Source organism: Salmo salar, chromosome 26, assembly GCF_965601325.2.
Source record: "Salmo salar chromosome 26, fSalSal1, whole genome shotgun sequence".
NCBI lineage: Eukaryota > Metazoa > Chordata > Actinopteri > Salmoniformes > Salmonidae > Salmo > Salmo salar.
This window is the reverse complement of record NC_138316.1, coordinates 50,900,001-50,921,700: the sequence shown is the minus strand read 5'-3', so window position 1 is coordinate 50,921,700 and position 21,700 is coordinate 50,900,001. Positions and strand designations below refer to the sequence as shown.

The 21,700-nt window shown below is 45.1% G+C and overlaps 1 protein-coding gene across 1 annotated transcript in view; it reads left to right on the top strand.

The window, feature by feature from the left end:
- The window catches only part of LOC145864305 (OTU domain-containing protein 7A-like), an 85,667-nt gene that overhangs the window by 20,029 nt on the left and 43,938 nt on the right, over positions 1-21,700 (top strand). The window contains exon 2 of the mRNA XM_082969907.1: positions 10,844-10,997. Within this exon, the coding sequence (XP_082826033.1) occupies positions 10,913-10,997 (85 nt within the window). The 5' untranslated portion in view covers positions 10,844-10,912. The remainder of the gene's footprint in view (positions 1-10,843; positions 10,998-21,700) is intronic.

The following is a 21,700-nucleotide window of genomic DNA, read 5'->3' as shown; positions in this document are numbered from 1 at the left end:
GTCTGACAGTAGATAAAGTAGAGGGTAAATGTAGGGGTTTGGTCTGACAGTAGATAAAGTAGAGGGTAAATGTAGGGGTTTGGTCTGACAGTAGATAAAGTAGAGGGTAAATGTAGGGGTTTGGTCTGACAGTAGATAAAGTAGAGGGTAAATGTAGGGGTTTGGTCTGACAGTAGATAAAGTAGAGGGTAAATGTAGGGGTTTGGTCTGACAGTAGATAAAGTAGAGGGTAAATGTAGGGGTCTGGTCTGACAGTAGATAAAGTAGAGGGTAAATGTAGGGGTTTGGTCTGACAGTAGATAAAGTAGAGGGTAAATGTAGGGGTTTGGTCTGACAGTAGATAAAGTAGAGGGTAAATGTAGGGGTCTGGTCTGACAGTAGATAAAGTAGAGGGTAAATGTAGGGGTTTGGTCTGACAGTAGATAAAGTAGAGGGTAAATGTAGGGGTTTGGTCTGACAGTAGATAAAGTAGAGGGTAAATGTAGGGGTTTGGTCTGACAGTAGATAAAGTAGAGGGTAAATGTAGGGGTTTGGTCTGACAGTAGATAAAGTAGAGGGTAAATGTAGGGGTTTGGTCTGACAGTAGATAAAGTAGAGGGTAAATGTAGGGGTTTGGTCTGACAGTAGATAAAGTAGAGGGTAAATGTAGGGGTTTGGTCTGACAGTAGATAAAGTAGAGGGTAAATGTAGGGGTTTGGTCTGACCGTAGATAAAGTAGAGGGTAAATGTAGGGGTCTGGTCTGACAGTAGATAAAGTAGAGGGTAAATGTAGGGGTCTGGTCTGACAGTAGATAAAGTAGAGGGTAAATGTAGGGGTTTGGTCTGACAGTAGATAAAGTAGAGGGTAAATGTAGGGGTTTGGTCTGACAGTAGATAAAGTAGAGGGTAAATGTAGGGGTTTGGTCTGACAGTAGATAAAGTAGAGGGTAAATGTAGGGGTTTGGTCTGACAGTAGATAAAGTAGAGGGTAAATGTAGGGGTTTGGTCTGACAGTAGATAAAGTAGAGGGTAAATGTAGGGGTTTGGTCTGACAGTAGATAAAGTAGAGGGTAAATGTAGGGGTTTGGTCTGACAGTAGATAAAGTAGAGGGTAAATGTAGGGGTCTGGTCTGACAGTAGATAAAGTAGAGGGTAAATGTAGGGGTTTGGTCTGACAGTAGATAAAGTAGAGGGTAAATGTAGGGGTTTGGTCTGACAGTAGATAAAGTAGAGGGTAAATGTAGGGGTTTGGTCTGACAGTAGATAAAGTAGAGGGTAAATGTAGGGGTTTGGTCTGACAGTAGATAAAGTAGAGGGTAAATGTAGGGGTTTGGTCTGACAGTAGATAAAGTAGAGGGTAAATGTAGGGGTTTGGTCTGACAGTAGATAAAGTAGAGGGTAAATGTAGGGGTTTGGTCTGACAGTAGATAAAGTAGAGGGTAAATGTAGGGGTTTGGTCTGACAGTAGATAAAGTAGAGGGTAAATGTAGGGGTTTGGTCTGACAGTAGATAAAGTAGAGGGTAAATGTAGGGGTTTGGTCTGACAGTAGATAAAGTAGAGGGTAAATGTAGGGGTCTGGTCTGACAGTAGATAAAGTAGAGGGTAAATGTAGGGGTTTGGTCTGACAGTAGATAAAGTAGAGGGTAAATGTAGGGGTTTGGTCTGACAGTAGATAAAGTAGAGGGTAAATGTAGGGGTTTGGTCTGACAGTAGATAAAGTAGAGGGTAAATGTAGGGGTTTGGTCTGACAGTAGATAAAGTAGAGGGTAAATGTAGGGGTTTGGTCTGACAGTAGATAAAGTAGAGGGTAAATGTAGGGGTTTGGTCTGACAGTAGATAAAGTAGAGGGTAAATGTAGGGGTTTGGTCTGACAGTAGATAAAGTAGAGGGTAAATGTAGGGGTTTGGTCTGACAGTAGATAAAGTAGAGGGTAAATGTAGGGGTCTGGTCTGACAGTAGATAAAGTAGAGGGTAAATGTAGGGGTTTGGTCTGACAGTAGATAAAGTAGAGGGTAAATGTAGGGGTTTGGTCTGACAGTAGATAAAGTAGAGGGTAAATGTAGGGGTTTGGTCTGACAGTAGATAAAGTAGAGGGTAAATGTAGGGGTTTGGTCTGACAGTAGATAAAGTAGAGGGTAAATGTAGGGGTTTGGTCTGACAGTAGATAAAGTAGAGGGTAAATGTAGGGGTTTGGTCTGACAGTAGATAAAGTAGAGGGTAAATGTAGGGGTTTGGTCTGACAGTAGATAAAGTAGAGGGTAAATGTAGGGGTTTGGTCTGACAGTAGATAAAGTAGAGGGTAAATGTAGGGGTTTGGTCTGACAGTAGATAAAGTAGAGGGTAAATGTAGGGGTTTGGTCTGACAGTAGATAAAGTAGAGGGTAAATGTAGGGGTTTGGTCTGACAGTAGATAAAGTAGAGGGTAAATGTAGGGGTTTGGTCTGACAGTAGATAAAGTAGAGGGTAAATGTAGGGGTTTGGTCTGACAGTAGATAAAGTAGAGGGTAAATGTAGGGGTTTGGTCTGACAGTAGATAAAGTAGAGGGTAAATGTAGGGGTTTGGTCTGACAGTAGATAAAGTAGAGGGTAAATGTAGGGGTTTGGTCTGACAGTAGATAAAGTAGAGGGTAAATGTAGGGGTTTGGTCTGACAGTAGATAAAGTAGAGGGTAAATGTAGGGGTTTGGTCTGACAGTAGATAAAGTAGAGGGTAAATGTAGGGGTTTGGTCTGACAGTAGATAAAGTAGAGGGTAAATGTAGGGGTTTGGTCTGACAGTAGATAAAGTAGAGGGTAAATGTAGGGGTTTGGTCTGACAGTAGATAAAGTAGAGGGTAAATGTAGGGGTTTGGTCTGACAGTAGATAAAGTAGAGGGTAAATGTAGGGGTTTGGTCTGACAGTAGATAAAGTAGAGGGTAAATGTAGGGGTCTGGTCTGACAGTAGATAAAGTAGAGGGTAAATGTAGGGGTTTGGTCTGACAGTAGATAAAGTAGAGGGTAAATGTAGGGGTTTGGTCTGACAGTAGATAAAGTAGAGGGTAAATGTAGGGGTCTGGTCTGACAGTAGATAAAGTAGAGGGTAAATGTAGGGGTTTGGTCTGACAGTAGATAAAGTAGAGGGTAAATGTAGGGGTCTGGTCTGACAGTAGATAAAGTAGAGGGTAAATGTAGGGGTTTGGTCTGACAGTAGATAAAGTAGAGGGTAAATGTAGGGGTTTGGTCTGACAGTAGATAAAGTAGAGGGTAAATGTAGGGGTCTGGTCTGACAGTAGATAAAGTAGAGGGTAAATGTAGGGGTTTGGTCTGACAGTAGATAAAGTAGAGGGTAAATGTAGGGGTCTGGTCTGACAGTAGATAAAGTAGAGGGTAAATGTAGGGGTTTGGTCTGACAGTAGATAAAGTAGAGGGTAAATGTAGGGGTTTGGTCTGACAGTAGATAAAGTAGAGGGTAAATGTAGGGGTTTGGTCTGACAGTAGATAAAGTAGAGGGTAAATGTAGGGGTTTGGTCTGACAGTAGATAAAGTAGAGGGTAAATGTAGGGGTTTGGTCTGACAGTAGATAAAGTAGAGGGTAAATGTAGGGGTTTGGTCTGACAGTAGATAAAGTAGAGGGTAAATGTAGGGGTTTGGTCTGACAGTAGATAAAGTAGAGGGTAAATGTAGGGGTTTGGTCTGACAGTAGATAAAGTAGAGGGTAAATGTAGGGGTTTGGTCTGACAGTAGATAAAGTAGAGGGTAAATGTAGGGGTTTGGTCTGACAGTAGATAAAGTAGAGGGTAAATGTAGGGGTTTGGTCTGACAGTAGATAAAGTAGAGGGTAAATGTAGGGGTTTGGTCTGACAGTAGATAAAGTAGAGGGTAAATGTAGGGGTTTGGTCTGACAGTAGATAAAGTAGAGGGTAAATGTAGGGGTTTGGTCTGACAGTAGATAAAGTAGAGGGTAAATGTAGGGGTTTGGTCTGACAGTAGATAAAGTAGAGGGTAAATGTAGGGGTCTGGTCTGACAGTAGATAAAGTAGAGGGTAAATGTAGGGGTTTGGTCTGACAGTAGATAAAGTAGAGGGTAAATGTAGGGGTTTGGTCTGACCGTAGATAAAGTAGAGGGTAAATGTAGGGGTCTGGTCTGACAGTAGATAAAGTAGAGGGTAAATGTAGGGGTTTGGTCTGACAGTAGATAAAGTAGAGGGTAAATGTAGGGGTTTGGTCTGACAGTAGATAAAGTAGAGGGTAAATGTAGGGGTTTGGTCTGACAGTAGATAAAGTAGAGGGTAAATGTAGGGGTTTGGTCTGACAGTAGATAAAGTAGAGGGTAAATGTAGGGGTTTGGTCTGACAGTAGATAAAGTAGAGGGTAAATGTAGGGGTCTGGTCTGACAGTAGATAAAGTAGAGGGTAAATGTAGGGGTTTGGTCTGACAGTAGATAAAGTAGAGGGTAAATGTAGGGGTTTGGTCTGACCGTAGATAAAGTAGAGGGTAAATGTAGGGGTCTGGTCTGACAGTAGATAAAAGTAGAGGGTAAATGTAGGGGTCTGGTCTGACAGTAGATAAAGTAGAGGGTAAATGTAGGGGTTTGGTCTGACAGTAGATAAAGTAGAGGGTAAATGTAGGGGTTTGGTCTGACAGTAGATAAAGTAGAGGGTAAATGTAGGGGTCTGGTCTGACAGTAGATAAAGTAGAGGGTAAATGTAGGGGTTTGGTCTGACAGTAGATAAAGTAGAGGGTAAATGTAGGGGTTTGGTCTGACCGTAGATAAAGTAGAGGGTAAATGTAGGGGTCTGGTCTGACAGTAGATAAAGTAGAGGGTAAATGTAGGGGTTTGGTCTGACAGTAGATAAAGTAGAGGGTAAATGTAGGGGTTTGGTCTGACAGTAGATAAAGTAGAGGGTAAATGTAGGGGTTTGGTCTGACAGTAGATAAAGTAGAGGGTAAATGTAGGGGTTTGGTCTGACAGTAGATAAAGTAGAGGGTAAATGTAGGGGTTTGGTCTGACAGTAGATAAAGTAGAGGGTAAATGTAGGGGTCTGGTCTGACAGTAGATAAAGTAGAGGGTAAATGTAGGGGTTTGGTCTGACAGTAGATAAAGTAGAGGGTAAATGTAGGGGTTTGGTCTGACCGTAGATAAAGTAGAGGGTAAATGTAGGGGTCTGGTCTGACAGTAGATAAAGTAGAGGGTAAATGTAGGGGTCTGGTCTGACAGTAGATAAAGTAGAGGGTAAATGTAGGGGTTTGGTCTGACAGTAGATAAAGTAGAGGGTAAATGTAGGGGTTTGGTCTGACAGTAGATAAAGTAGAGCGTAAATGTAGGGGTTTGGTCTGACAGTAGATAAAGTAGAGGGTAAATGTAGGGGTTTGGTCTGACAGTAGATAAAGTAGAGGGTAAATGTAGGGGTTTGGTCTGACAGTAGATAAAGTAGAGGGTAAATGTAGGGGTTTGGTCTGACAGTAGATAAAGTAGAGGGTAAATGTAGGGGTTTGGTCTGACAGTAGATAAAGTAGAGGGTAAATGTAGGGGTCTGGTCTGACAGTAGATAAAGTAGAGGATAAATGTAGGGGTTTGGTCTGACCGTAGATAAAGTAGAGGGTAAATGTAGGGGTTTGGTCTGACAGTAGATAAAGTAGAGGGTAAATGTAGGGGTTTGGTCTGACAGTAGATAAAGTAGAGGGTAAATGTAGGGGTTTGGTCTGACAGTAGATAAAGTAGAGGGTAAATGTAGGGGTTTGGTCTGACCGTAGATAAAGTAGAGGGTAAATGTAGGGGTCTGGTCTGACAGTAGATAAAAGTAGAGGGTAAATGTAGGGGTCTGGTCTGACAGTAGATAAAGTAGAGGGTAAATGTAGGGGTTTGGTCTGACAGTAGATAAAGTAGAGGGTAAATGTAGGGGTTTGGTCTGACAGTAGATAAAGTAGAGCGTAAATGTAGGGGTTTGTTCTGACAGTAGATAAAGTAGAGGGTAAATGTAGGGGTTTGGTCTGACAGTAGATAAAGTAGAGGGTAAATGTAGGGGTTTGGTCTGACAGTAGATAAAGTAGAGGGTAAATGTAGGGGTTTGGTCTGACAGTAGATAAAGTAGAGGGTAAATGCTAGGGGTCTGGTCTGACAGTAGATAAAGTAGAGGGTAAATGTAGGGGTTTGGTCTGGTCTGACAGTAGATAAAGTAGAGGGATAAATGTAGGGGTTTGGTCTGACCGTAGATAAAGTAGAGGGTAAATGTAGGGGTTTGGTCTGACAGTAGATAAAGTAGAGGGTAAATGTAGGGGTTTGGTCTGACAGTAGATAAAGTAGAGGGTAAATGTAGGGGTTTGGTCTGACAGTAGATAAAGTAGAGGGTAAATGTAGGGGTTTGGTCTGACAGTAGATAAAGTAGAGGGTAAATGTAGGGGTTTGGTCTGACAGTAGATAAAGTAGAGGGTAAATGTAGGGGTTTGGTCTGACAGTAGATAAAGTAGAGGGTAAATGTAGGGGTTTGGTCTGACAGTAGATAAAGTAGAGGGTAAATGTAGGGGTCTGGTCTGACAGTAGATAAAGTAGAGGGTAAATGTAGGGGTTTGGTCTGACAGTAGATAAAGTAGAGGGTAAATGTAGGGGTTTGGTCTGACAGTAGATAAAGTAGAGGGTAAATGTAGGGGTTTGGTCTGACAGTAGATAAAGTAGAGGGTAAATGTAGGGGTTTGGTCTGACAGTAGATAAAGTAGAGGGTAAATGTAGGGGTTTGGTCTGACAGTAGATAAAGTAGAGGGTAAATGTAGGGGTTTGGTCTGACAGTAGATAAAGTAGAGGGTAAATGTAGGGGTTTGGTCTGACAGTAGATAAAGTAGAGGGTAAATGTAGGGGTTTGGTCTGACAGTAGATAAAGTAGAGGGTAAATGTAGGGGTTTGGTCTGACAGTAGATAAAGTAGAGGGTAAATGTAGGGGTTTGGTCTGACAGTAGATAAAGTAGAGGGTAAATGTAGGGGTTTGGTCTGACAGTAGATAAAGTAGAGGGTAAATGTAGGGGTTTGGTCTGACAGTAGATAAAGTAGAGGGTAAATGTAGGGGTTTGGTCTGACAGTAGATAAAGTAGAGGGTAAATGTAGGGGTTTGGTCTGACAGTAGATAAAGTAGAGGGTAAATGTAGGGGTTTGGTCTGACAGTAGATAATCCTCACACAGTAACACTAGTAACCTACTGATGAGTCATCCTTATAACACACACACACACACACACACACACACACACACACACACACACACACACACACACACACACACACACACACACACACACACACACACACACACACACACACACACTGGGGAAATGGTCTCTGCAGATGGGAGGTGAAAGAGGGAGAGAGAGAGAGAGAGAGGGAGAGAAAGAGAAAGAGAGAGAGAGAGAAAGAGAGAGAGAGGGAGAGGGAGAGAAAGAGAAAGAGGGAGAGAGAGAGTACTGGAGTTCACAACATTAGACAGCCCTTGGAGCACTACACTACTCTACACTCCACTACACTACACTCCACTACACTCCACTCCACTCCACTCCACTCCACTACACTACACTACTCTACACTACACTACTCTACACTACACTACACTACACTACTCCACTCTACACTACACTACACTACACTACACTACTCCACTCTACACTACACTACACTACTCCACTCCACACTTCACTACACTCAACTACACTACACTACACTACACGCCACTACTCCACTCTACACTACACTCAACTACACTACTCCACACTCCACTACACTCAACTACACTACTCTACACTACACTACACTACACTACACTACACTACTCCACTCTACACTACACTACACTACACTACACTACACTACACTACTCCACTCCACTCCACTCTACACTACACTACACTACTCCACACTTCACTACACTCAACTACACTACACTACACACCACTACTCCACTCTACACTACACTCAACTACACTACTCCACACTCCACTACACTACTCTACACTACACTACACTACACTACTCTACACTACTCTACACTCCACTACACTATACTCAACAACACTACACTACACTACACTACACTACACTACACTCAACAACACAACACTACACTACACTACACTACTCTACACTACACTACACTACACTATACTCAACAACACTACACTACACTACACTATACTCAACAACACTACACTACACTACACTACTCTACTCTACTCTACTCTACTCTACACTACACTACACTATACTCAACAACACTACACTACACTACACTATACTCAACTACACTATACTACACTACACTACTCTACACTACACTATACTCAACAACACTACACTACACTACACTACTCTACACTACTCTACACTACACTACACTACTCTACACTACTCTACACTCCACTCCACTACACTACTCCATTCCACTCTACACTACACTACACTACACTACACTACTCCACTCTACACTACTCTACACTACACTACACTATACTCAACAACACTACACTACTCTACTCTACACTACACTACACTACTCCACTCTACACTACACTACACTACTCCACACTTCACTACACTCAACTACACTACACTACACTACACGCCACTACTCCACTCTACACTACACTCAACTACACTACTCCACACTCCACTACACTCCACTCAACTACACTCCACTACACTACACTCCACTACACTACACTCAACTCCACTACACTACACTACACTACTCTACACTACACTACTCTACACTACACTACACTACACTACACTACTCCACTCTACACTACTCTACACTACACTACACTACACTACACTACACTACACTACTCCACTCTACACTACACTACACTACACTACACTACACTACTCCACTCCACTCTACACTACACTACACTACACTACTCCACACTTCACTACACTCAACTACACTACACTACACACCACTACTCCACTCTACACTACACTCAACTACACTACTCCACACTCCACTACACTACTCTACACTACACTACACTACACTACACTACTCTACACTACTCTACACTCCACTACACTATACTCAACAACACTACACTACACTACACTCCACTACACTACACTACACTACACTACACTACACTCAACAACACTACACTACACTACACTACACTACACTACACTACACTCAACAACACTACACTACACTATACTCAACAACACTACACTACACTACACTACACCACACTACTCTACTCTACTCTACTCTACTCTACTCTACTCTACTCTACTCTACACTACTCTACACTACACTATACTCAACAACACTACACTACACTACACTACACTACACTATACTCAACTACACTACACTACACTACACTACTCTACACTGCACTATACTCAACAACACTACACTACACTACACTACTCTACACTACTCTACACTCCACTACACTACACTCCACTACTCTACACTACTCTACACTCCACTACACTACACTACACTACTCCATTCCACTCTACACTACACTACACTACTCCACTCTACACTACTCTACACTACACTACACTATACTCAACAACACTACACTACTCTACTCTACACTACACTACACTACTCCACTCTACACTACACTGCACTACTCCACTCCACACTTCACTACACTCAACTACACTACACTACACTACACGCCACTACTCCACTCTACACTACACTCAACTACACTACTCTACACTCCACTACACTCAACTACACTACTCTACACTACACTACACTACACTACACTACACTACACTACTCCACTCCACTCTACACTACACTACACTACACTACACTACTCCACACTTCACTACACTCAACTACACTACACTACACACCACTACTCCACTCTACACTACACTCAACTACACTACTCCACACTCCACTACACTCAACTACACTACTCTACACTACACTACACTACACTACACTACACTACACTACACTACACTACTCTACACTACTCTACACTCCACTACACTATACTCAACAACACTACACTACACTCCACTCCACTACACTACACTACACTACACTACACTACACTCAACAACACTACACTACACTACACTACACTACTCTACACTACACTACACTATACTCAACAACACTACACTACACTACACTACACTACTCTACTCTACTCTACTCTACTCTACTCTACTCTACTCTACACTACACTACACTATACTCAACAACACTACACTACACTACACTACACTACACTACTCCACTCTACACTACACTACACTACTCTACACTACACTATACTCAACAACACTACACTACACTACACTACTCTACACTCCACTACACTACACTACACTACTCTACACTACTCCACTCTACACTACACTACACTACACTACTCCACTCTACACTACTCTACACTACACTACACTATACTCAACAACACTACACTACTCTACTCTACACTACACTACTCCACTCTACACTACACTACACTACACTACACTACACTACACTACTCTACACTACACTACACTACACTACACTCCTCTACACTACACTACACTACTCTCCACTACACTACACTACACTACACTACTCTCCACTACACTTCCCTCATAAACACAATCATACTGTATGGAGCCAACCGTGCAGCTGTCCACACGTTGAAGTTAAACTCTTTTGTTTGGAGACGCTGTGTGATGTCCCTGGAATATGTCAGGCTGCTGTGATGCTGTGACTCTTTGGTTAGTTCACACTGCCTTCGCAAAGCTACTTGTATGAACTCATCAAACTGGTTGTGTGTGTGTGTGTGTGTGTGTGTGTGTGTGTGTGTGTGTGTGTGTGTGTGTGTGTGTGTGTGTGTGTGTGTGTGTGTGTGTGTCCTCGTGTTCCCAGATGACAGTGTGAAGGCTGGCGTCGACTAAGGTGACCACTGCGGCCTGGGCAGCCCATCCACATGACCACATGACTCTGGACATGGACGCCGTCCTGTCGGACTTCGTCAGGTCCACTGGGGCGGAGCCTGGGCTGGCCAGAGATCTGCTGGAAGGTAAGACCAGAACCGGGCTGGGTTAGGTAGGACTGGGCTGGGTTAGGTAGGACTGGGTTAGGTAGGACCGGACTGGGTTAGATAGGACTGGGTTAGGTAGGACTGGGTTAGATAGGACTGGGTTAGATAGGACTGGGTTAGGTAGGACTGGGTTAGGTAGGACTGGGCTGGGTTAGGTAGGACTGGGTTAGATAGGGCTGGGTTAGATAGGACTGGGTTAGATAGGACTGGGTTAGGTAGGACTGGGCTGGGTTAGATAGGACTGGGCTGGGTTAGGTAGGACTGGGCTGGGTTAGGTAGGACTGGGCTGGGTTAGGTAGGACTGGGCTGGGTTAGATAGGACTGGGTTAGATAGGACTGGGTTAGGTAGGACTGGGCTGGGTTATGTAGGACTGGGCTGGGTTAGGTAGGAGTGGGCTGGGTTAGGTAGGACTGGGCTGGGTTAGGTAGGACTGGGTTAGGTTAGATATGACTGGGTTAGGTAGGACTGGGCTGGATTAGATAGGACTGGTTTAGGTAGGACTGGGTTAGGTAGGACTGGGTTAGATAGGACTGGGTTAGATAGGACTGGGTTAGATAGGAGTGGGTTAGGCAGGACTGGACTGGGTTAGATAGGACTGGTTTAGGTAGGACTGGGTTAGGTAGGACTGGGTTAGATAGGACTGGGCTGGGTTAGATAGGACTGGGTTAAATAGGACTGGGTTAGATAGGACTGGTTTAGGTAGGACTGGGTTAGGTAGGACTGGGTTAGGCAGGACTGGTTTAGGTAGGACTGGGTTAGATAGGACTGGGCTGGGTTAGATAGGACTGGTTTAGGTAGGACTGGGTTAGGTAGGACTGGGTTAGGCAGGACTGGGCTGGGTTAGGCAGGACTGGGCTGGGTTAGGCAGGACTGGGCTGGGTTAGATAGGACTGGGTTAGGTAGGACTGGGTTAGGTAGGACTGGGTTAGGTAGGACTGGGTTAGATAGGGCTGGGTTAGATAGGGCTGGGTTAGGTAGGACTGGGTTAGGTAGGACTGGGTTAGGTAGGACTGGGTTAGGTAGGACTGGGTGGGACATAGTATCAGGGTTATGGTACATTTTTATTTCAGTTCAGTAATTTCTTTCCCTGGTTAGTAGCAGGGCAGAATATGAACACCCTCTATGTATCATCTACCTGCTGTTTAGTCAAATATTAAACTACATGTCCTCATTCATGTCAGACAGAGAACAGATTTTACAATCAGTCAGGTCCCCTCCTCTGTTTCCTGTTTCCTGTGTCCTAGAGATTTTACCTACAGTCAGGTCCCCTCCTCTGTTTCCTGTGTCCTAGTGATTTTACCTACAGTCAGGTCCACTCCTCTGTTTCCTGTTTCCTGTGTCCTAGAGATTTTACCTACAGTCAGGTCCCCTCCTCTGTTTCCTGTGTCCTAGTGATTTTACCTACAGTCAGGTCCACCCCTCTGTTTCCTGTGTCCAGGAGATGTTTCCTACAGTCAGGTCCACTCCTCTGTTTCCTGTGTCCTAGTGATTTTACCTACAGTCAGGTCCCCTCCTCTGTTTCCTGTGTCCTAGTGATTTTACCTACAGTCAGGTCCACTCCTCTGTTTCCTGTGTCCTAGTGATTTTACCTACAGTCAGGTCCACTCCTCTGTTTCCTGTGTCCTAGTGATTTTACCTACAGTCAGGTCCACTCCTCTGTTTCCTGTGTCCTAGTGATTTTACCTACAGTCAGGTCCACTCCTCTGTTTCCTGTGTCCTAGTGATTTTACCTACAGTCAGGTCCACTCCTCTGTTTCCTGTGTCCTAGAGATTTTACCTACAGTCAGGTCCCCTCCTCTGTTTCCTGTGTCCTAGTGATTTTACCTACAGTCAGGTCCCCTCCTCTGTTTCCTGTGTCCTAGTGATTTTACCTACAGTCAGGTCCCCTCCTCTGTTTCCTGTGTCCTAGTGATTTTACCTACAGTCAGGTCCCCTCCTCTGTTTCCTGTGTCCTAGTGATTTTACCTACAGTCAGGTCCACTCCTCTGTTTCCTGTGTCCTAGTGATTTTACCTACAGTCAGGTCCCCTCCTCTGTTTCCTGTGTCCTAGTGATTTTACCTACAGTCAGGTCCCCTCCTCTGTTTCCTGTGTCCTAGTGATTTTACCTACAGTCAGGTCCACTCCTCTGTTTCCTGTGTCCTAGTGATTTTACCTACAGTCAGGTCCCCTCCTCTGTTTCCTGTGTCCTAGTGATTTTACCTACAGTCAGGTCCCCTCCTCTGTTTCCTGTGTCCTAGTGATTTTACCTACAGTCAGGTCCCCTCCTCTGTTTCCTGTGTCTTAGTGATTTTACCTACAGTCAGGTCCCCTCCTCTGTTTCCTGTGTCCTAGTGATTTTACCTACAGTCAGGTCCACTCCTCTGTTTCCTGTGTCCAGGAGATGTTTCCTACAGTCAGGTCCCCTCCTCTGTTTCCTGTGTCCTAGTGATTTTACCTACAGTCAGGTCCACTCCTCTGTTTCCTGTGTCCTAGTGATTTTACCTACAGTCAGGTCCCCTCCTCTGTTTCCTGTGTCCTAGTGATTTTACCTACAGTCAGGTCCCCTCCTCTGTTTCCTGTGTCCTAGTGATTTTACCTACAGTCAGGTCCCCTCCTCTGTTTCCTGTGTCCTAGTGATTTTACCTACAGTCAGGTCCCCTCCTCTGTTTCCTGTGTCCTAGTGATTTTACCTACAGTCAGGTCCCCTCCTCTGTTTCCTGTGTCCTAGTGATTTTACCTACAGTCAGGTCCACTCCTCTGTTTCCTGTGTCCTAGTGATTTTACCTACAGTCAGGTCCCCTCCTCTGTTTCCTGTGTCCTAGTGATTTTACCTACAGTCAGGTCCCTCCTCTGTTTCCTGTGTCCTAGTGATTTTACCTACAGTCAGGTCCACTCCTCTGTTTCCTGTGTCCTAGTGATTTTACCTACAGTCAGGTCCACTCCTCTGTTTCCTGTGTCCTAGTGATTTTACCTACAGTCAGGTCCCCTCCTCTGTTTCCTGTGTCCTAGTGATTTTACCTACAGTCAGGTCCCCTCCTCTGTTTCCTGTGTCCTAGAGATTTTACCTACAGTCAGGTCCCCTCCTCTGTTTCCTGTGTCCTAGTGATTTTACCTACAGTCAGGTCCCCTCCTCTGTTTCCTGTGTCCTAGTGATTTTACCTACAGTCAGGTCCACTCCTCTGTTTCCTGTGTCCTAGTGATTTTACCTACAGTCAGGTCCACTCCTCTGTTTCCTGTGTCCTAGTGATTTTACCTACAGTCAGGTCCCCTCCTCTGTTTCCTGTGTCCTAGTGATTTTACCTATAGTCAGGTCCACTCCTCTGTTTCCTGTGTCCTAGTGATTTTACCTACAGTCAGGTCCACTCCTCTGTTTCCTGTTTCCTGTGTCCTAGAGATTTTACCTACAGTCAGGTCCCCTCCTCTGTTTCCTGTGTCCTAGAGATTTTACCTACAGTCAGGTCCACTCCTCTGTTTCCTGTGTCCTAGTGATTTTACCTACAGTCAGGTCCACTCCTCTGTTTCCTGTTTCCTGTGTCCTAGTGATTTTACCTACAGTCAGGTCCCCTCCTCTGTTTCCTGTGTCCTAGTGATTTTACCTACAGTCAGGTCCACTCCTCTGTTTCCTGTGTCCTAGTGATTTTACCTACAGTCAGGTCCACTCCTCTGTTTCCTGTGTCCTAGTGATTTTACCTACAGTCAGGTCCCCTCCTCTGTTTCCTGTGTCCTAGAGATTTTACCTACAGTCAGGTCCCCTCCTCTGTTTCCTGTGTCCTAGTGATTTTACCTACAGTCAGGTCCACTCCTCTGTTTCCTGTGTCCTAGTGATTTTACATACAGTCAGGTCCCCTCCTCTGTTTCCTGTGTCCTAGTGATTTTACCTACAGTCAGGTCCACTCCTCTGTTTCCTGTGTCCTAGAGATTTTACCTACAGTCAGGTCCACTCCTCTGTTTCCTGTGTCCTAGAGATTTTACCTACAGTCAGGTCCACTCCTCTGTTTCCTGTGTCCTAGTGATTTTACCTACAGTCAGGTCCACTCCTCTGTTTCCTGTGTCCTAGTGATTTTACCTACAGTCAGGTCCCCTCCTCTGTTTCCTGTGTCCTAGTGATTTTACCTACAGTCAGGTCCCCTCCTCTGTTTCCTGTGTCCTAGTGATTTTACCTACAGTCAGGTCCCCTCCTCTGTTTCCTGTGTCCTAGTGATTTTACCTACAGTCAGGTCCACTCCTCTGTTTCCTGTCGTGGAGTAGTCTCAGTGGTTACTATGTGGTTACTACAGTAGCTCTCCGGTCCATGTCTTTCCCACCTACATAGACACTATGATGCTCTAGCCTGTAGGTTGAAAACATGTGAGACAGAGATCGGCAGTAGGAGAAAAAAAAGAAGAAATGTCCTGTAGGAAATTGGTATTTTCTTATCTTAGTCTCTTTCTGATGTCCTTCCTGACCTGAATCCTTGTCTGTCACCTCAGTGAACAGAACCAGGACGTGAAGCAGACGGACATCATCTCAGGGAACAGTCCATGTCACGACGCCATGAACTCATTAACTCATTAAAGTCAGAAAGCAAGACACTGTATTTAGTGAGGAAACACATACGGACAGAACAGGCTAGCTGGCAGATGAGGAGGAGCCTTGTTTCATTCTGGCTTGAATCCATCTTCATCATCCCTCTCTCTTTGATCAGACATACATTTTTCATTAGAGCTGAGACAGAGAGAGAGAGAGAAAAGACCCTTAAATTGAAATTGAATTGAGAGAGAGAGAGAGAGAGAGAGAGAGAGAGAGAGAGGCTGGGAGGGAGGGAGTGAGAGGGTGGAGGGAGGGAAATAAGGAATGAGAGAGAAAAAAGAGAAAGAGAGAGAGGAGAAGAGAGAGAGAAATGTAGAAGGAGAGAGAAAGAGAGGGAGAGAAAGATAGGAGCAAGAGAGAAAGATAGGAGAGAGAGAGATAGGAGAGAGAGAGAGAGATAGGAGAGAGAGAGAGAGATAGGAGGGAGAGAGAGGAGAGAGAAAGAGGAGGGAGAGAGAAAGATAGGAGGGAGAGAGAAAGATAGGAGGGAGAGGGAAAGATAGGAGGGAAAGATAGGAGGGAGAGAGAGAGATAGGAGGGAGAGAAAAATAGGAGAGAGAGATAGGAGGGAGAGAGAGAGATAGGAGGGAGAGTCAGAGTGAGAGAGAGAGATAGGAGAGAGAGAGAGATAGGAGAGAGAGATAGGAGGGAGAGAGAGTCAGAGTGAGAGAGAGATAGGAGAGAGAGAGAGATAAGAGAGAGAGAGAGATAGGAGGGAGAGCGAGAGATAGGAGGGAGAGAGAGGAGAGAGAAAGAGGAGCGAGAGAGAGAGATAGGAGAGAGAGAGATAGGAGAGAGAAAGATAGGAGGGAGAGAGAGAGAGAGGAGGGAGAGAGAGAGATAGGAGAGAGAAAGATAGGAGGGAGAGAGAGAGAGGAGGGAGAGAGAGAGATAGGAGAGAGAGAGATAGGAGAGAGAGAGATAGGAGAGAGAGAGATAGGAGAGAGAAAGATAGGAGGGAGAGAGAGAGAGAGGAGGGAGAGAGAGAGATAGGAGAGAGAGAGTATTAATGAATAATGTAGTTATATCCTCAGCTGTCTCTATTCTGTTGGCTGGTGACTCTTACGGTTATAAACCTTCTAATGCAGCCACTGAAGGTTATAAGATGTTTATCGTCACGTGGCGCCATGCCAAGTGGTTGTTGTTCTTTGGAAATTAATTGAGATATGTTTTTTTGAGGGCTGTGTTCGAACTGGCTGTAGTTCTGTCTTTGATAGCAGTTTGCATTATATCTATGACACTGTTGAATGCACAATACAGTAGGGTAGCTATTTTGCACTGTTGCATTAGCATGGACGCTAGTGTTAGCATAGATACCAATAGGCCTACAGTATTTCTCTGTTATTGCATTAGCATGGATGCTAATATTAGCAAAGATACTAATAGGCCTACAGTACTTCTCTGGTGTTGTATTAGCATGAATGATAGTGTTAGCATACTGTAGATACCAATAGGCCTACAGTATTTCTCTGTTATTGCATTATCATGGATGCTAATATTAGCAAAGATACCAATAGGCCTACAGTATTTCTCTGTTGTTGTGTTAGCGTGGATGCTAGTGTTAGCATAGATACCAATAGGCCTATAGGTACTTTTCTGCTGTTGTGTTAGCATGGATGCTAATACTTCTCTGCTGTTGTGTTAGCACCAAATGCTAATAGGTTTGCTGCAGACTGGATGCCTTTTCCATTGCCATCCTAACCCTAACCATGTTTCGCATAGTATCCCAGCGATGGCTTCATGAGCTAACTCCAACTCTGTATGAAATACACTGAAGGTCGCAGTGAACTTGATCACTGCTGTGATATACAGTGCCTTCAGAAAGTATTGATACCCCTTGACTTATTCAAAATTGTGTTGTTGTTACAGCCAAGAATTCAAAATAGATTTATTTTTTCCCCTCACCCATCTACACACAATACCCCATAATGACAAAGTGAAAACATGTGTTTAGACATTTGACATGACAGTGTGTGTGAGTTTAACTGTTCACTCAGTAAGACATGACAGTGTGTGTGAGTTTAACGGTTCACTCAGTAAGACATGACAGTGTGTGTGAGTTTAACGGTTCACCCAGTAAGACATGACAGTGTGTGTGTGAGTTTAACGGTTCACCCAGTAAGACATGACAGTGTGTGTGAGTTTAACGGTTCACTCAGTAAGACATGACAGTGTGTGTGTGAGTTTAACGGTTCACTCAGTAAGACATGACAGTGTGTGTGTGAGTTTAACGGTTCACTCAGTAAGACATGACAGTGTGTGTGAGTTTAACGGTTCACTCAGTAAGACATGACAGTGTGTGTGGGAGTTTAACGGTTCACTCAGTAAGACATGACAGTGTGTGTGAGTTTAACGGTTCACCCAGTAAGACATGACAGTGTGTGTGTGAGTTTAACGGTTCACCCAGTAAGACATGACAGTGTGTGTGAGTTTAACGGTTCACTCAGTAAGACATGACAGTGTGTGTGTGAGTTTAACGGTTCACTCAGTAAGACATGACAGTGTGTGTGTGAGTTTAACGGTTCACTCAGTAAGACATGACAGTGTGTGTGAGTTTAACGGTTCACTCAGTAAGACATGACAGTGTGTGTGGGAGTTTAACGGTTCACTCAGTAAGACATGACAGTGTGTGTGAGTTTAACGGTTCACTCAGTAAGACATGACAGTGTGTGTGAGTTTAACGGTTCACTCAGTAAGACATGACAGTGTGTGTGAGTTTAACGGTTCACTCAGTAAGACATGACAGTGTGTGTGAGTTTAACTGTTCTCACTGAGGGAAGGGAGTGTCCTAGTTAGCAGCTCAACATATGAAATTACATCACCAGCTAACTCACATCAACCTGGACTCAGAGGTAAATGGTAACATAGTACACGTAAATCTGTCACACCCAAATTACTATGATATGTTACGTTTCGTATATGGCATGTGCAGTATTCATTTTGGGATGTCCACAATCCAATGATAAGATAAGGTATGAATTACAATTCAAGTTGTCAGTGATGTGATTTGAATACGCAACCTTTGGGTTGCTAGACGTTCGCGTTATACTGCTACCCATCTTCATCGACCAACCTCCCTCCTTTCGTTTTTGGCTGGCATGCAAGGAAGCAGCGGGGACATTTTGTTTTTGAGGCCAGGCTGGCATGCAGGGAAGCAGCGGGGACATTTCGTTTTTGAGGTCGGGCTGGCATGCAGGGAAGCAGCGGGGACATTTCGTTTTTGAGGTCGGGCTGGCATGCAGGGAAGCAGCGGGGACATTTCGTTTTTGAGGCCGGGCTGGCATGCAGGGAAGCAGCGGGGACATTTCGTTTTTGAGGCCAGGCTGGCATGCAGGGAAGCAGCGGGGACATTTTGTTTTTGAGGCCGGGCTGGCATGCAGGGAAGCAGCGGGGACATTTAGTTTTGAGGCCAGGCTGGCATGCAGGGAAGCAGCGGGGACATTTCGTTTTTGAGGCCAGGCTGGCATGCAAGGAAGCAGCAGGGACATTTCGTTTTTGAGGTCGGGCTGGCATGCAGGGAAGCAGCGGGGACATTTCGTTTTTGAGGCCAGGCTGGCATGCAGGGAAGCAGTGGGGACATTTCGTTTTTTTGGCCAGGCTGGCATGCAGGGAAGCAGCGGGGACATTTAGTTTTTGAGGCCAGGCTGACATGCAGGGAAGCAGCGGGGACATTCAGTTTTTGGGGCCGGGCTGGCATGCAGGGAAGCAGCGGGGACATTTAGTTTTTGAGGCCGATGAAGATGGGTAGCCGTATAACGCGAACGTCTAGCAACCCAAAAGTTGCATATTGAAATCACATTACGGACAACTTGAATTGTAATTTATCCCTCGACCAGCACCTCTCTTCTACCATACTGAACCAAGACCAGCACCTCTCTTCTACCATACTGAACCTAGACCTGCACCTCTCTTCTACCATACTGAACCTAGACCAGCACCTCTCTTCTACCATACCGAACCTAGACCAGCACCACCTCTCTTCTACCATACTGAACCTAGACCAGCACCTCTCTTCTACCATACTGAACCTAGACCTGCACCTCTCTCCTACCGTACTGAACCTAGACCAGCACCTCTCTTCTACCATACTGAACCTAGACCAGCACCTCTCTTCTACCATACTGAACCAAGACCAGCACCTCTCTTCTACCATACTGAACCTAGACCAGCACCTCTCTTCTACCATACTGAACCTAGACCAGCACCTCTCTTCTACCATACTGAACCTAGACCAGCACCTCTCTTCTACCATACTGAAGCTAGACCTGCACCTCTCTTCTACCATACTGAACCTAGACCAGCACCTCTCTTCTACCATACTGAACCAAGACCAGCACCTCTCTTCTACCATACTGAACCTAAACCAGCACCTCTCTTCTACCATACTGAACCAAGACCAGCACCTCTCTTCTACCATACTGAACCTAGACCAGCACCTCTCTTCTACCATACTGAACCTAGACCAGCACCTCTCTTCTACCATACTGAACCTAGACCTGCACCTCTCTTCTACCATACTGAACCTAGACCAGCACCTCTCTTCTACCATACTGAACCTAGACCAGCACCTCTCTTCTACCATACTGAACCAAGACCAGCACCTCTCTTCTACCATACTGAACCTAGACCAGCACCTCTCCTCCTCCTCCTCCTCTATCTCATTCTCTCTCTCCCTTTCTCTCTCTCTCTCTCGCTCTCTCTCTCTCTCTCTCTCTCTCTCTCTCTCCGCTCTCTCTCTCTCTCTCTCTCTCTCTCTCGCTCTCTCTCTCCGTGTCTGCCCTCCAGCTCTTTGTTAGTTTGACTTCTTCTTAGTTTGACTTATGCTCTCTCTCTCCCTTTCTCTCTCTCCCCCTCACTCTCCCTTATCCCCACTCTCTCTCTCCCCCATCTCTCCCCATCTCTCTCTCCCCCCTCTCTCTCCCCCATCTCTCTCTCCCCCCTCTCTCTCTCCCTCTCCCCCTCTCTCTCCCCCCTCTCTCTCTCTCTCCCTCTCCCCCTCTCTCTCCCCCCCTCCCCCCTCTCTCTCTCTCTCCCTCTCCCCCTCTCTCTCTCTATCCCTATCCCCCTCTCTCTCCCCCTCTCCCCTCTCTCTCTCTCTCTGTGTCTGCACTCCAGCTTGTTCTTAGTTTAACTTATGCAGAGGAGGATGATGTGCGTAGGTAGAGGGGCGGGTCCTGATTACACACAAACACACAAACACACACACACACACACACACCTCTCAGAGTCATGAAGCCGGAGGATGCTGCCAGTCAAGCCACACCCCAGCCAAGGACACTCGGTGGTGACCATGGCAACCACTGCTGCTCTGCTCCAGATTTAGAGAGAGAGAGAGGAGACAGACAGACAGACAGACAGACAGACAGACAGACAGACAAACAGACAGACAGACAGAGGGAGAGAGAGAGAGGGAGGTAGGGAGAGAGAGAGAAGGAGAGAGAGAGAGAGAAGGAGAGAGATAAAGAGAGAGAGAGAGGGAGGGAGGTAGGGAGAGAGAGAGAGAGAGAAGGAGAGAAAGAAGGAGAGAAAAGAAATAGACAGATAGGTAAAGGAAGACAGGCGTAGAGAGAAGGAGCGAGAGAGAGAAGGACTGAGAGAGAAACAGAGGGATTTTTGTCAGTCGAATGCATCATAATGTTTTCAGTTGAGTTGATATAAGAAAGTAGCATCATCTCAGTAACATTAAACATCTGGCCATGAGGCGTAGACAAAATGTTTACAGCAGTGGAGAGAAGATTTAGCAAATTGTATAACTCATTTCATGTAACTCTACACATTTTCTTTTCCATAGGAAGGAGAGAAATGTTTACAGTGTTTTAATATGATATCTGAGTTTGAGTGACATAACATAATCAATGGGGGGCTCCGCGGTCGGTCATTCATCCAGGATTACTACAAGTTCAGATATCTGACTAGACTACGTTACCCATCTAAATGTTTAATGACATGGCTAATTGAGTGAGTGACTGTCAGTGACTGACTTAATGAGGAAAACTGCTTGGAGCTCCCGAGTGGCACAGCGGTCTAAAGCACTGCCTCTCAGTAATTAGAGGTGTCAACTACAGACCCTGGTTCGATTCCAGCCTGTATCACAGCGGTCTAAAGCACTGCCTCTCAGTAATTAGAGGTGTC